We start from the raw sequence: 17,160 nt of genomic DNA, 5'->3' as shown, positions 1-17,160 counted from the left end.
GAATTAGCTATAGTGGTGGGGTAGGTGTGGCATTTCAGAGTGGGAAAAAGTGCAGTAAGAAGGTATGAGATAAAATGATTAATTTAGCTTTCTATAAGCACTTTAGTGTGGCTAGAATGTAAGATATCAATGGAGGAGTATCAGGAGATATGGTTGGGAAATATAAATATCATGGATGTGCTTGAATGTTTAATTAAAACTTATAGAGGATCATTTAAAGATTTAAAGTAGGGGAGTGACATAAAATTTGTATTTCCAGAAGCTTATTCTGCTGTCAATGTAGATGACAGTTGCAGGGGAGGCTGGAGTTAGGGAGACTCTTGAGGAGGCTGTTGCATTTAATAAAGGTCAGAATTGAGAACTGGAAGTAGCATGAATGTAACAAGGAAAGGATAGATGCACAAGATGCTAGTCAGATGGAATCTACAGAACTTACAGTACTTTCTGATTAACATGGGTGGTAGCAAGGCATTTACTAAAAGAGAAAAATTTATAATCATTCTAGGGCTTCTGGCTTAGATGGGTTCCCTGCCATTAACTGCAATAGAGACTAAAATGAAAGGAAAGGAAGAGAGTAAATTTAAGTTTGGAAATGATAAATTTGAGGTATTTATTGTATATCTAAGCGCACATGGCTTTGTTTTCCTTTGGATAAAGGGAGAGAGGATTTGGGTCTCGTCTGTGTGGTAGGAAATGAAACCTTGGATCTGGATCAGATCTCCCAGGCACAGGGCCAGATCTCTTGTTACACCCTATTCTAAAAATCTACCCCTTGAGAAATACATATTTCCCCAGAGACAACGATACACACGGCCCTTGAGTCATATTCCTTGTCCTTGCAGTCAGTCCCAAATCTGAGTCTTCTCTTCACAATCAGTCACGAGGATCCCTGGACATAGAATATAAATAAAAATAGCAATTCTTTATTGTTCTCATAACTAGAAGTAAATAATCCAAGTACATTTTTAATCTAATAGAGTCATAGTAATAACAGTCATTATTTTTGTTTTTCTAATTTGGAGTTTACTGTAAATTGGCTATCACATGCTTTTCATTAATTTCTCCTGATAAAGCCTATATGCTAACATAACATCATAAATTGAGTTTATAGTAGCATACCTGAAAACCTGCTCTTGATATTTAACTGTAAAGCCAATTATTTTAGTGTATTTACTTGGCAGCTTTGTTGGGAACTTTAGCATTTTTCAAGCCATATCTTAAATTCCCATTCCCATTCCACCCATTCTCTGTCTTCTACTGGGTTATTGGTCTTGAGAAATTCTGTGAGTTGTGCTTTAACTTCTCCTCTCCCTATAGCATTGTAGCACAGCTTCTTGATTTACTCTTCTTTCAAGTTTCTCTGACCCGATTGCCCAGTTTTCTTTTTCTTTCTGTCACTGGCAGTTTCATAACGCAGCTGCTTCTTGCCACCAGGAGGTCAGGTGGGGTGTGGACATAGGACTGTAGAGAAAGAATGAGTGCTTGCAGAACTGCAAGGGCTACTCTAATGGATATGACTCCTGCCGTAGCTCCACAGATATTATTTTAGAGTAGCAACTGCCCGTCATGTATGGGTCCTTCAAAATTCAAGGACTGCCAGCTGCCTATAATTTATAGGCATACTCAAACGCTTTTATGACTGCACCTAAATGTGAAGGGGGAGAAAGAAGTGGAATTGATTCCTGCAAATATTTAAAATGGGTATAGTTCCAATGTCAGTAGTAGTGTGGCTAAAGATAATGAAAAGTCTGCCTTTTTTTTTTTAGGACTCCTAATCACAACACATGATTTCTTTTTACAAGCAGTCATTCATTTAGACCCGCAAACACCACCACTGACGCCTTCTTAATGCTCTCTTAAAATCATTTCAACGGTGCTCACCGATATCTGAGAACATGTTTAGTTCACAGGTACACATTGTGAGATGCAGTAGAATGCCAGTGTAGAAAGCATATATGAAGTGAGGCTGAAACTTTGTAATTGTTTATTGGGTAGTGGCATTTTAATGATAAGCAGTATTTGGCTTGTTATATTTTTATGACAAACGAAAGAAGATAATTCCCAGCTGTTTAATTTAAGTTCTAAACCTATATATAAATCCACATGCTAGCAAGTAAATAGAATTCCTTTTCTATTTTTCTAAATTGTATGTCAGATTTATATGAAAAACCAGATTATATTTTCCCTTTTATTTCTCTGACAATACTATTAAAAAATACTATTCCCAAATCTTGATTCATCTTATTATAACTGTTTTCCCAGTTCCTTGGATTGTAATCCATGGAAACTCATCAGAGTGCAAGAGTTTTGTATTGTTTTGTTTTCTTTTCTTCCCTGTGCCCCTGACATTCAGCTCTGATGTTAAGCCATTTTTTTAGTTATAGTTAAAATGAGACGTGCATGGGTGATTTGCAGTTAACTGCTCGCCTCCACACACACAAATGCCTCAGCTTCACATCTAATCATGATTCATGCCTTATGCCAGATTCTTGCTGTCATCCTAGCACCAGCAGATGGTGGGACAAGACCCCTGGGGCAGTCAACCCCAGTGTTCTACCGTTGTAGCAGGGTCAGAAAAGGAAGAATTTTAACATGGCAAACTGAGTTCAGTTCTTTTGGCTTCTTGCTAGAAAGAATAATAATAATAATTAATAGAAACTTGGTGTCAGATTTTCAGGTGGTACCTTAAAAACTTATTTTTTAATCCAAGAAACAAAATAAAAGTGAAAAGCCACGTTGTATTTTATAAATGCGCTTGCTGAAAGGACAGCTCCTGTGTTTATGTTCTATCATGTGTACTTTACATTTGTAATAATCTGAATTGTGAGAAACCAGTGAGTAGCAGCGTACAAAAAGACAAATTTCATTTACTTATGCTTAAGTAAGTTTTCTGTTCTAAAAAATAACACCAGTGGTTGCCAGGTGATACACATGTTGAATTGTTAGTGTAGTAGAATCTGAATTTGCTGTTCATGCTCTATGATTATTGGTGACTTTAGACAAGTTTACTTTATCTTTCTGGGCTTCTGTTTCTTCACCTAATAAAAAGCACTGTTTTAAAGTATCTCCAAAATATCCTTTTTTATTACAGTACATAAAATGTACCAAAATAGTATTAGCTGTATTAAAGTGTACTAGGCTTATGGAAAAGGAAATGCATGGATGGAGTTTCAACACTGACTAATTTTGATTACTTGATCTTTTGTACTAGTATCATATATAAACATGCACATACACCCAAGTAACTACAGTAATTGCAAAGAAATGTTTTTAAGATAACAAATCCATGGAACTTTTATAATTTTCCATTTTTACAAATTTATAAATAATTTTCCATATAATTTTCTATTGCTTCAGCCATTCAGCAATTCTAGCTTCTCTTGATGATGTTAAGAGTGTTATACCTCTTTAACCCAGAATCCTGGCTAGTCTTGGGTTACACAGAACATTGCTTTTTAACTTTTTGACCAGAATCTATGATTAGTGGTACATTTTACATTCAGTAAGCATACACATACAGTTACATGTGCATGTGTTTCACTCAGTGTTTTACCTTACTGTCTGCAAAAAAAATTTTTTCTATTCTTTTGTTGTTGTTGTGGATATTGTTGATTCTATTTCTCTTTTTAAGAAATTGCTGGTCCTTGTTCACCAGATTGATTTCAGGGTTCTTAATGGGTTGGGACCCACAGTTTGAAAAACACTGAGCTAAACAATCAGCACTTACTATAAAGAAATAGATAATTTTTTGTAGACTTTCTCAAATTATTAAAAATGATTTCCTACTCTCTGTTGATCAGAGCAGCTGCTATTTACTTAACAAGAAATCTTTAGAGTTCTCTTGTTTGTTTGTATAACCAAAGGATGTAAATGATATAGAGGAGCTACACATAGAAATAAATTTAAATAAAATGTTTTAATGAGCCTTATAGCTCCCTGTTTTTAAACAATGCCATTCCTCTTCATTGTTAAGAGCCAAATAGTAATTTTAAATCTTGTTTCCTTGAGCTTGTCTTTATTTCCATCATCATTCCAGGTGTTCCTGTTTTTTATTTTAATAGGTCATGCTTTTTACATGAAGCGGCTTGATTTCATACAAAGGCTCTTTATTTGTATTTTAACAAAGATGGACAGAAAAGGAAAGAAGTAGGTCTTCTTGAATTTCTATATCACCAGATAGAGTTCTGAATACCATGGCCTTATTGCTGTTTACTATTTCCCTTCTTCATTAGCGGTGGTTTGAATAAGTTGTGTGAGAAACATAGTAATCATATGGAACTGAACAGTCTCTTCTGTCACTCCATATAAAATGATATGAGGTGAGTTTTTTGCACATTTAGTTGCCACTTATTTTTTTTAATTGCTGTAGCATTATAGGTAATCATAGAATTCACATGTATTAATAACACACTGTTAGAGAATTCAGAAGGGAAGTAGAAAGTAAAGCATTCCTACTCTGAGTAGACAGTGTTGGAAATAACATTGAGAAGTAAGTTTGGTATGCAAATGGTATATTCAGAAAGGATTCCTTTATAATCTGTAGATTTAGAAAAGATTGTATTAGAAAGTTTTGCATAGATAAAAACTGAACATAAAAGCAGCTTGTGGAACTGAAGGTAATTTTATATAAATATACACATTTTAATATATAATGAACTGTTTCTATTATGGAGGGTGAAAATTCTTTTTTTTTATTAGTTTCTGCTTTATAACGAAAATTCTTAAAGAAAGAATTTATTGTAGATGAAGTTGTCAGTGCTAGTGTTGAAGATGTTCACTGAAGCTCTTTGTATGTATTTCTTTCAGATATGGAAACAAGTGAAAAAATCCAAGGAAGTGGAATACTTCAACTGTTTGCAAGTCTGTTGGTTCCACAGTCTTCCTGCACAGCCAAAGTAGCTAACATCATAGCAGAAATAGCCAAAAATGGTGAGGTTTTCCTCAAGAACTTTTCTGCTGGGAACATCTTCAGTTTTACACCCTACCTGTCAGTATGTTTTATTAATTTATGTTTTAATTTTGTAGATTAGACCTTTTTACTTTCTATTTTTCTTTTCTTTGACTTTTTTCATGTAATGAGATGTTGTTTAAAATGACTATCATTATAGTCATTCTATTTGTACATTTCCCATTTGCTATTCCATTCCTTCAGAGTAGAATTAAAGAATAGCACTGCTGGTCCCTCCTGTACCTGTATCATTTATAGCTTTGGTTACAGGATTCTTGAGCTGCCACTGAGTCATTCGTCTTCGTTGTCACAGGAGAGCTTACACTTTTTCAATGTATACGTTGGTTTGTGTTATATCCAGGTAAACTCACTGTTTTGTTTTTTTTTTTAGTCTGACCTACTGACGTTGGCACTTGACTGCAACAGTGTAGTCGGAATACATATTCTGTTTTCTGAATTCATCTTCATGAGAAACATTTATTCCTTAGGTTTCCATGTAATGACAGCAAAGCATAGATTATAAAATAGCCATCCCATTATATATGGCTTATATCCAGTGAGAGGGGATTCTTTGGAAGAATAATTTTGTAGCAGAAATATTTGTGTATGATTTCAGTTTAGTCAGTTTGAGAAAAACACTGACTTCTTAAAGCAGTTTTTCAGCAAAAGGGGAGGCCATGCAAAATGTAATATACCATTAGTATGCCTCAGTTTGTCAAAGTTTGATATTATTTTAGTTCTTTTATTTTAGTAAGTTGCATATATTATACTTTAAAAAAAGAAACTTTAAAATTCTGGCTTCAGTTTTACACAATTAATTTTATACATTGTGTAATCACTGTGGCAGGTGACATTGTAAAGTATGTTTTTAGCCCAGTAAAACAACTTGTTCATATGTGTGTTACCAAAAAGAATTGCCATGAAATTTTTTCATTTGTTTAGAGGTGCTCAAAATACCTTTCAAGTTCCAATGAGGTTCTATATTGGTAAATCATTTTTTGGTTGTTAATGAAAACTGACCATCTATTGTTTGTATGTACATCTAAGCTATTGTAATTATAATCATTATGCTGTGCTTTGGAGTTGAGCTGGTCATAAATGTTCAGAGATTCTTAGTGGTCTGGAGTATTTAGTGTACTTCAAGCAGATTTGAACTGCTCTGAATAGATAGGGATCACCTTGGGACAACAAAGAACTCCTGAAGCAGATCTAGTTTGAAAATGAAACCCCTTCAGATATTGTTTGTTAACTTAGAGCAACCACTATCTAAATCTTCTTAGATGCAAAGCAGCTTGATTTTTAAGATCAAGTAATTTATTTTTAACTTCATTAGAAATACAGTATAGTTTCCAGAAATCAATTTTTATCTTAAAACTTTTTTTCTTAAGAATGAGCACACACACACACATAACATGGATTGAGAAATTTTGAGTAGATTTTTTTTGAAATGGATTGCCATTCCTATATGATCTTATTACTTAATAGTATCAGTCCTCATAATACTTGGTCACAGTTGCATGATAACTCTGCTGCTAGAGGTTGCTTCTAGTTACACTCTAGTAGATGACAACTATGTTTTAAAGACATAATTTATAGCATTTATACTTTTAATCAGAGGCTTGTTAAGGGCATGCCACTAATCCCTACTGGTTAAAATAAATGGGATCCATTTAAATGGTTGTTTACTGCTTAATCGCCACATTGTTTTTTTTTAAGTGACTGGCTGAGAAAGTGGATTAGAGTCTTTCTTTTTAAATAAATATCTTCAGAAATGCAACATGACCCAACAGAGATATTAACTGGCCTTATATTTCTTCTGGTTAGAAACTTGACAATGAAAGAAGATTGTGTGAACCAGAGAAAAAAAGAAATTGGAAGTTGGTCTGTTCATCGTCACTCTGCTGTGCACATTATATAATAATAGAAGAGAACTATTAGCATATACTTGTTAGATTTGGATTAATTATAAAATATAATTATGGTTAAATTTGTATATACAAAAGGAACTCTCTAAAAATTAGCGTCCCTGACTATGTGTTGATGTTCAAAATCCAGAGTATTAGTAAGAAGTTCCAGGGGCAAGTTTAATGTGGGAGCCTAGCTATGACCATAAATAGCAGTAAAAGATTTTGATATCTTTTAAAAAAGTATTCCCCTATATAACAGATTTAAGATGGATTTGAGGCAAAGGAAAAATAAGTAAAAGAGGAAGTATCTGTGAATATTTCTTCCTTTTTAGAATTGTACTCTCAGTGTCTAATAATAATAACAACAACAACAACAAATTTCTGAAACTAGGTACTATTATGTGTCTACAGTGCTGATAACTGAAGTTGAAAATGTGTAAAAGCAAACAAACCTTTACATCTTATTCCCCTCCTCCAACTCCTACCCCCCCACTCCTCTTATAACATCCAGGTATAAGAAGATAGTGATAAATTAGGTATAATGAAAGTTAATGAAAAATTCTTTTGGTTTATGGTAGAGACTATCAGCAAAGAAAAATATGACCCCACTCATTTTTGTGTACTTATTTCATGAAGTATTTAGTAAGGTTGTAATGATACTTTTAGACAGAAATGTACTCTTCAGATAGTAAGCCATCTTAAACATTTTAATATTAGATATTTATTTTATTAGGGGAGGTTTTTTATGTAATTGAGAATCTTTATATTTTTAATTAAATATGTTCTTCTTTTCAGAATTTATGCGAATTCCATGTGTGGATGCAGGATTGATTTCACCACTGGTGCAGCTGCTAAATAGCAAAGACCAGGAAGTGCTGCTTCAAACTGGCAGGGCTCTAGGAAACATATGTTACGATAGCCGTAAGTGTTGAAATAGCAATGGTACACTTATAAACTTTTGTTTAAGAATTATGATTTTCATAATAATTCTGCTTTTAGTGTTAGCACTGTCTTTTCTAGGCTAAGACATTAATGTGAGCCAGTATGACTTAGCTCTGCTTATGTAGCTGAATCGATGGAAATTCGGGCCATAGTATTCTTTTAACTAAGACTTATCTGAAATGAATTCTTTTTCTCTGATATCACAAATGATATTTTCAGAGGAAAATAAGTTATTTTCTAAGAATTGGAGCTTTTAATTTTAGGAAAAAATATATCTTTTCAATTGGGTTTTATTGAAGTACCATCTCTGCATGAGAATACTTCTGAACACATTTTTTAGTTTCTAAGTCTGTCCAAATACATTTTTAATTATGTGCAATTCAGTAAAGCCATTCGTAAAAACCATTATCTTCTCAAGAGCTAGATTGGCCTATTGCATCTTGCATTGATTCCATTCCTATTTGTCATAATGTCATTGTCATCCTCACCACTTTATATAATATACTGTTCTACTAGGCAAAGAGAAAGCAAGAACTTGAGTATGGGTATAGATATTGCAAAATTTTTACATTTTCTACTTTTCCTTCCCACATATATGCAAACAAAATACAGAAAAAAATCTTGAGTATATTCAGTTTAATTAGGCTTATCCTGATTTTCCTTAGATTTCTGAGACAAAAACACATTTTTTAACACTCACCTTTAAAGTCTCCTAGGAATTTAGTTCTATTTATACAACTAGGATAACTTTTATTGTTTATTTTCCCCATTGAGTTTATGTACCAAAATCATAGATAGCTCTTTTATAATACACAGTGTTTCAAAAAGTGATTTGTGCATATAAGCCAGACAGAAAATAAAGTCATAAACATATTTATTTATGATAAAAGAAAGAAGCAGAAAAAAAGATTGAAACTACAGCTTTCAGTTATAACTTCTCTGTAGCAGTAGTGGTAAGACTAGCCTCATTTATTCTTTCCTTTTTCTGGAATATTATATATTATATTTGAGGACACGGGATGTCTTTTAATGTGAATTTTAATTGGAGAATTTCAGTCCCTAATGCTGCTTATAAATTTACCTATCTGTGCCTTCATTCCAATTCTTACTATCCTAGGGTATTAGCTTTGTTTATAAAATCCTAGTGCTCTATGTTTATAACTTGCATTTTCATATTTAGGATTTTTATTAAACACTATAGCTTCTAACGTTAGCTTTCAAGAATGAATGTGTATTTTATATGATTAATTTTAACAATATATATTTAATAGACCTTTGCAGAGTAATAGGCAAAGATTGATGGCAAGTATTTGGAGAGTATAATCATTACTCTTTTTATTTTTATCGTCTGTGTTTATTACTAGGATTTAAGGCTATCAAAAGTATTCTTTAATCTTTGTTCAGTTTAGATATTCTTGAATTATGCATTGTTTGAACATCATAGGAATTATCTGTTTTGAGTACTTTTGTCCTAGAGTTTCACTTAATATTGACACAATGGAAGAAATACCCATAGTGATCTATTGTCTCATCTTGCTATGATTTTTATGGGCACAGAGTCATTTTATTTCCTGTATATGCTAAAGAACCTTGAAGTTAGGGTAATAAATGTCTAGTTAATAAGATTATCGTTTTGAAGAAACTGAAGTCCATTATTATGCTGTTTATCATATCCATTTACTCTGTTCTTATGAGGTATACAGTATAAAGTCTGTGGATATGCTTTAGGCTATGAAGTTAATTTTTTGTTTCATTTATTTGTGAATATTTATAACCACTTTATTCTCATTCAATTCAATGAAAATTATAGTTAAATAGAAAATTAAGCATAGTGAATACAGACTTTTTATACTTTTAAACCTTGTTTAAGGAAAATGAAGTTAGTAATCTTAAAAATGAATAAATATAAGAAGTGATTTATTACTGTAAATCGTGGTAAAAATGTTTTCATTGTGCCATGCTGTCTTAAGCATATAATTTCCATAATACTGTATGCTTTCTTATCCTTTTATTTGAAATTAAATTTATGTCAATTTATCAGTGACTTCTCCAGAATAGTTGTAGGAAGAGTACAGCACCTTTATTTTAATTGCAAGAATGATATCAAAGTCTATAAATGTGATGCTGTGTGGTTGATTTTTTAATTTACTTGAAATGCAGTGACATTTTATGACAAGCAGGAGTTTGAAAGAACCCAGAAATTAGATTTCTCTCTTTAAAAAGTATTGAATAACTTCAATTTTAATTAATTACTTAACCTTCTTCCCTCTTAAGAATGTAATGCTTCATTCCTAAACGGAAAATAGAAAACTATAAATTACAGCCTTGTAAATACAAGCAATCTTCTTCTTACAGATAACATGTGTTTTAAAATTCACGTTTGTATTTTATCAAACTTACCCATAGGACTAATCAGTTTATTCTTGTTTTATAAATGTATTCCAAATGAATAATTTTTTAGTGTGGGTTTATTCAGAATTTTATTGGGCTTACAACAGATAGTAAAGTCAATGTATACATAAAGTAGCATGGGAATTCAGTATTACAGATAAAAATGTGAGAAATTTGTGCATATTTTATAGATTTTTATTTTGATACTTAAAAAATGTAAGGCAGTTTGCCAGCATATTTCAGTTAACAGTTCTTTTTGAAAGGAGAGCTCTAACTGTAAAAAGAATTACACTTACCACAAAATTCATGGAAATCTTTTGAAAAAAGTAGGTCAGATTTCAGATTTCCCAGCTTTGACAGTGCCCATTTTAGGGAACTCTTCCTAGTGGAAGGAAACTGTCTTATATATCCTAACATCAGGTAATAGACTGATATAACTGCTAAATGGGACAGGATGAGGCTTTGTTGCTGATGAACTTTTTGAATCCCACCCAGTCTCTCTCTTGCATATAGAGAGAGATGAAAGCATCAGCGAGAGGGAACAGTTTTCATTTAAAATGCCTGGTCTTTTTTCTGTGCTTCCAGAGAGCTGCCAAGGCATTTATGGATTTCTCTTTCGAAGTATCCAGACTTCTGATATAAGCAACGTTTTAACTCTTTGCCCTTTAACTTCTCCAAAATGATTCTTTTTATAAGAAGTTTGACTTCTTTTAGATCAAAGAAGAGAGAAAAATTATATTTCAATTTGGAAAGAAGTCAGCAAAGCTGTGATGGGATGTGCTAGGGGATATGATTTTAGATAAAGTGGTATTACATCTCAGCAGTGCATACATTTGGCCTGTTTAATTACACATTTCTCTCAAAGGTGATATGGAAAAAAATGAGCCCCTTTTTCTCCTTACCTGGCCATTTTTGTGGTATTCTCTTCTTTTAATGATTAGTTTTGTTTATATAACTGTGCACATTTAAAATTGCTTATATAATTAAATGGTCTTATAGTATTGAAGAGCTTCATGTTAAATTCCCACCCCATGTTTATTATTAGTAGGGCTAAATGGGTGACTGGAGAGTGAGCTTTCTCTGTTTGTAGATGGTACTGCTTGAGGTCAGGAAATAATTGATATCGGAAATACTGGTTAAAAGTCATTTAGTAGAGGCTAAAAGAAAATGATTGCATGAAATTAAATATTTGTGCCTTTTTGTATACCAGAGAAAGAATAATATAGAATTCAAATTAATACATATTAAAATTAAACAAATACACCTCTTTACAGAAATGAAATTAGTGCTTTTGATTATATAATTAGTCCTATTATTAGAAAGATGCGCACTTAAGAAGCTTGTATGACATGCTGTCTTACATGATATAAAGAAAATTGAATTCTTGCTCACTGATGAAGAAATAAATCTACCAAAATGAGGTGGTAATCAGGCTGGCCAAAGCCATTGTTTATGAGGTAAACTAAATATTGTTTATTTCAATGACTTCAGGAAGTGTAAAAATGAAAGGATGCCCAAGTACATGCATGGACCTATTTATATATTAGTGATTCTAACTGTGCTACACTATTTTTAATGTAAGGGATGAAGAAAAAATTTATTATTCTGACTGCAAATGCTGAAAAAGAATTAGCAATAATTCTATAATATTTCATAATGTAAGTTGGTTAGCTAAGAATAATACAGACATGCTTTGAAATTGCCTGAGTAGTCAGAATATGTTTGCAGCAGTTATATTAAACACAGAACTATTTATATCTTACATTTAAAATATTTGTTTCAGTGATATAAATTAGGTTAAGTGTTTGATTATGTTATTAAAGAGTTTGCAGGTCTATTGATTTGTCCTACTTTTTTTAGTATTCAGTTTTAGAGTAGAATAGAATTATCAACCAATAAGTACAAAAAAAAGATTCTTCAGCTTTTACTAATCAATCTGTTGTATTTTTTAATAAATTTATTATCAGAGTACATCATGTATATAAGAATAAACAACTGTATGCAACTGCTTTTAGAGACAGTAAGTATGGCTATTATCACATGAAAATCCTCTCTTGTAAAGATTTCCTACATATATAGTAGCTGGAAATAGATGTTGTTTTGTAACACTATCATAAGCTCTATAAAAGGTTCATGCCATTAAAGAGCTTTTAATATAGTGGAGAAAATAAAATGCACAAAGGAACACAACTTAGGGACAATTACAGAGTACACACTAAATATGTGGTTTTTGATCAGAATGAAAATAAATGGGTGATGGGAGTAGTATTTGGAGCCATTTTTTTAGAAATTAAGCAAATGATGCATTGCTTATAAAATATAGTTTATTTTTAAATTAATAAATTATAAATAAGTGAAATTTTGGTATGCTCTTGGAAGGCAAATATTACAGATTGATAAGATTTCCAGACCTACCATTTACTAAGTCATCATTTAATCTTTCTGAATTTTATTTTCCTCATTGGAAAAGTGGACTGTTGTATGGATTAAATAAGGTTTATATATAGATGTACAATATAAATTATGAACTGCTAGGCAAAGGAAATACGTAGCATTTATGTATGATCATTTTTCTTACTCAGTTTGGGCTGCTATATTAAAATACCATAGACTGAGTGGCTTAAACAACCAACATTTATTTCTCACAGTTTTGGAGGCTGGGAAATCCACCCCAGATCAAAGCAGTAGTAGATTCAGTATCTGGGGAGGACACTCCTTGTTTGCCCACAGCCTTCTTATTGTATCTTCACAGAGAGAGGAGAGCTAGAGGAAGCAAGCTCTCCTGTCTCTTCATTGAGGATTCTACCTGCATGACCTAATTACCGTCTAATGTCATAACATCAGGGGTTAGAATATCAACATATGAATTTTAGGGAGAAACAAACATTCATTCTATAACATTATTGTTTCTAAAAAGTATGCTGTGACATAATGCAATGCATACACTAATGTACTCAAGATATTTTTTTTTTAAGTATAAAGGACAGAATCCGTATAAGGAGAGGCAAAGATAAATCTAGTAAGAGTCAGGGATAATATACTTACCATAATGAGCACTAATTTAATTTGAGCATCTCAGTTGCCAAAGTGGAAAACTTGATATGCTATGTAATTTTTATTTTATGCTAAGGAGTAATTTTCTAGCTCTTCAGTTAAACAAAAAACTTGAGACAAATTCTAGAAGAGATTTATCATCAGGATATCATTAGCTTCTTAGATGATTCTGTATACATTCCTCTTAAAATATGCAAAAGATATTGGTTTGCATTAGACAGTATCTTCAATAATGGTTCTAAAAAATTCCTCAAATAGTCTCCATATGATTGCTTCTTATACCACATCTTTAACAGAATCCAAGAAATAATACGGAGTACTTTAGCAAACATATTTCTATTTGGACAATATAGCCCAAATGTGTTGTTTTTTGGTAGTTGAACTTGATTCAAGCATATAACTTAAAATTTTCAAGAAGTTTTGACTTGAATATATTTCCTAGTTTATTTTAAATCAAAATACAGTTCTACTTTGCATTCATTATACCTGCTCAATTTCTGTGTTGTGTAATGTATCCAAGTTCTATTTTCTGAGGCCAAAAAATATAATTATCTTTGATTTTTAAGCCTGTTATCGATTTGATAAAATTTGATTTACATGATAGTGAATATTTAAAACTACCACAGTTACATGAATCTATACACATGATAAAATTGCTTTGAACTATACATGCCCACACACATACACAAATGCATATAAAAACTGATGAAATCTAAACAAGGTCCGAAGATTGTCACTTTCCTGGTTGGTATATTGTATTAGTGTTATGTAAATGTTACCCTTGGAGCAAGCTGGTTGGAGGGTACATAGGACCTGTCTGTACTAATTTTTTTTTTTTTTTGCAACTTTCTGTGAGTCTCTAATTATTTCAAAATTAAAACTTTAAAAAACTCCACATTTCTAAGAGGCATACATATAATCTCTGGCAAATGACCTTGTTTCTATCAGCCCTACTTGAGGGAGTGGGAAGACAAAATGTGTATAACATAATTACAAACTTATATACATATACACGTACATATATACATTTAAAGTATGACCTACAACAATAATTTTCTTTTTATTGGATTTGTATAATTAAAGTGGAGGACAAAATTGCCTCTAATTTTTTCTCCCTCCAAATTTGACTTTAAGGGAAAAAAAACAGCCAAAAAATTGACAGCCCTAAAATAAAATTTAGGGAGAGACAATTCATACTTTTGGGACCTTGATCAGAACAGGTAATCAGTAGGTTCTGCCTTCTCTGCATCCTGTAGGGATAGATTAGGCATTAGCACTCCTAGTCTCAGGAGGATTTCTGTGTTGGGCCACAAGCCTCTACTTCAGGTGAGATTTCTGGTGAGTCAGGATCAGCCTGTAAGTATTTTATAATTTACCTTTGTTCTGGAAAAACCAACGAAAATAATGTGAGGGGCGAAATGGTTTTGCTGGTCATCACTTCTGTTTAATTGTTCAAGTGTGTCTCCTATGCTTAAAGGGTTTATAGTGCATTCAAGGTAATGAAGCATGTATATCAATGAGTAAAATAGGACACAGTGATGGTGCTGTAAGAGGATCCACAGTAGAGATCTAGGAGGGAGCTCATTTGTGTTTGAGCCCTTCCAGTGGTGTTAATAGGGGAGGAAGCAGTCAATCTGCATAGTATCTGGACATGTGGAGAAAGGATTAGGAGATTATTCAGGAGCACAGAAAAGCATAAAAGGTAGATAATATAGTAGGGAGATATGTCTGGAACCCATATTGGAGAAGGGCTAGTACAATGGGGAGTCATTGGAGGTATCTGAGCAAGAGTTAAATGTGCAAATCGATCCCATAGAAAAAGTGGATTTGAAAGAGATGTACATTATGATAGGCAGTTGCCCTTAACAAGAAGTATGTATCTGAAACACTTAGCAGACTTTTTCAAAATACATTTTCTTGTCCACACCCTAGAACCAGTAAATCAGAATCTCTGAGACTGGAATCTAACGTATCATCTATATTCTGCAAACCTCCCTAGGTGATTCTAATGCACATTCATACTTAAAAACCATTGGACAGTGGACTAGATGAAAAATAACCAGTTAGAAGGTTATTGTTTCTTTTCAAGCTTGAAGAATAAAAGAGAGAATAGAAAGGAAGAGAGGGTGTGTGTGTGTGTGTGTGTGTGTGTGTGTGTGTGTGTGTGTAAGAATCCAAGAAAGTATCAGGTAAGAGAAAGGAGTCCATGAGTCCAAAATTCAAATCTGGATAATATCAACAATAGAAATAGATCTCAACCAGGTGGATATGTTTGGAGGCATGTTGAATTTGAGGTGCTGTTGTCACATTCAGGTGACAGAGCTTTGAGATTCATGCACTTAAAAGTGATGGTTGACCCATGGGAATAGAAGAAATGTTTAAAGGAAAGCGTGAGGAAAACAGCCACATTTTGAGTGTAGAAGAAAGGAAGGAGCTTATGAAGAAGCACTGAAAGATTCGAGGAAAACAATTTTCTTGTCATGGATTCCAAAGAGTTGGGTGATAAACACTGTCAAGTACTGTCAAGTCCTGCCAAGAAAAATACTGAATTTTGTCATTTGATTAACAGACATTCATGCTTTAAAAAAATCTCTAAGTCGAGTCTTGTGGAGAAAGAAATAGAATTTCCAGGGCTATGGTGAGTAATGAGGAAATGAAAAGAGGGTATTAACTTTCTAGAAATTGAATGAGAAAAGAAGAGACAGAAGCGGTTTGTGGGAAGGGCAACATTGTGAGAGTAATTAGAGTAGTGGAGACAGGAACTTGTTTGTTGGGCTAGGACCCTATGGACAAGGACAGAGTAAATTTCCTGGAGTAAATGATTGACGGACAAAGATCATAGATGAAAACAAGAAGAAATGAAATCTTTGGTGTTAGAATGGGAAGGGACATTCTTAGAGAAAAATAACAAGCTAGGTGAAACTATAAAAAAACAATTTACAGTAGTACAGAGAGCAGTCAGAAGGGTGCTTCTGGCGTGGCCTCCATCTTCCCAGTAAAGTGGAAGTCAGGCTCATTATTAAATAGAAGTCAGGTGCAAAGTGACGGTAAGAAGCTTTGGTGTGGGGAAGGGATCAGAGTTGGGGCTGTGAGGCATATTATAAGCAGTCATAAGGATATGATTTTCAAGTAACCAAATGGTAGTGAAGGTTTACTGTAGGTAGAGATCTTGATCTTGCATTCATTTATCGATTTGTGTTGTGCACTTACAATGTATGTAGGCTAAGGAGTTGTTTTTGTGCTGGAATGTGTGGACAGGAAAGAGCCACTGGAAGAAAACTTGAAATTGGTATTTGCAGTTCCATAGAAGGATTCAATTTGTATTGGAAGGAGAGGAGAAGTGAGGTAGAGATATCAAAAAGCCATTATAGTAGACCCAGGTATGATATGGTAAATACTGACTGGGGCGGAGAGAATGAAATTGAATTTTGAAGTGAGATTGGATTGATTGTCATTAATTTGGTTGGTTCTTGCAAAGTACTGTACCAGGTTTAAGCAATGTTAAATATTTAGTAACACTTCAGATAGTTTATACTTTGAGGAACTATGATTTTTCCATTTTTGTGCTTCATATTACATTCAAATACCTTTTGTTTATTAAAATGGTATTTAAAAATCTAACAGTCTATAAATTTTTACCTTCATAAAACTTGTACGGCAAAGAACACATTATATATTTAGCTGCTTTTTTCCACTGCTTGATTAGTTCCCACGTACCATGTTATAAAAAAGCTAATACCTTGTTAAAGAGATGGACTAATAGTTTACAGGTAGCTGTGATCAATTTTAATAGATAGCAAAGTAGAGGCAACATGTGAGGGAGCATTGTACATGGCAAAAGTATTAGATGATTTTGTTTTTGAACTCAATAAGAAGTCATATAATGTTGCCAAATTAAATTTTTTGTGTGTGTCCCTT

General features: G+C 32.9%; 1 protein-coding gene across 5 annotated transcripts in view; it reads left to right on the top strand.

Annotated features, from left to right (window-relative positions):
* RAP1GDS1 (Rap1 GTPase-GDP dissociation stimulator 1) overlaps positions 1-17,160 on the top strand; it is a 150,980-nt gene that overhangs the window by 50,339 nt on the left and 83,481 nt on the right. For all 5 annotated transcript variants that reach the window (XM_082633983.1, XM_082633982.1, XM_082633985.1 and 2 more), the window contains exons 3-4: positions 4,807-4,929; positions 7,651-7,776. In XM_082633983.1, the coding sequence (XP_082490109.1) occupies positions 4,807-4,929; positions 7,651-7,776 (249 nt within the window). The remainder of the gene's footprint in view (positions 1-4,806; positions 4,930-7,650; positions 7,777-17,160) is intronic.

Source organism: Mesoplodon mirus (assembly GCF_964341445.2).
Source record: "Mesoplodon mirus genome assembly, chromosome: 2".
Lineage (NCBI taxonomy): Eukaryota > Metazoa > Chordata > Mammalia > Artiodactyla > Ziphiidae > Mesoplodon > Mesoplodon mirus.
The sequence above is the reverse complement of the archived record's forward strand: the minus strand, read 5'-3'. Positions and strand labels throughout refer to the sequence as shown.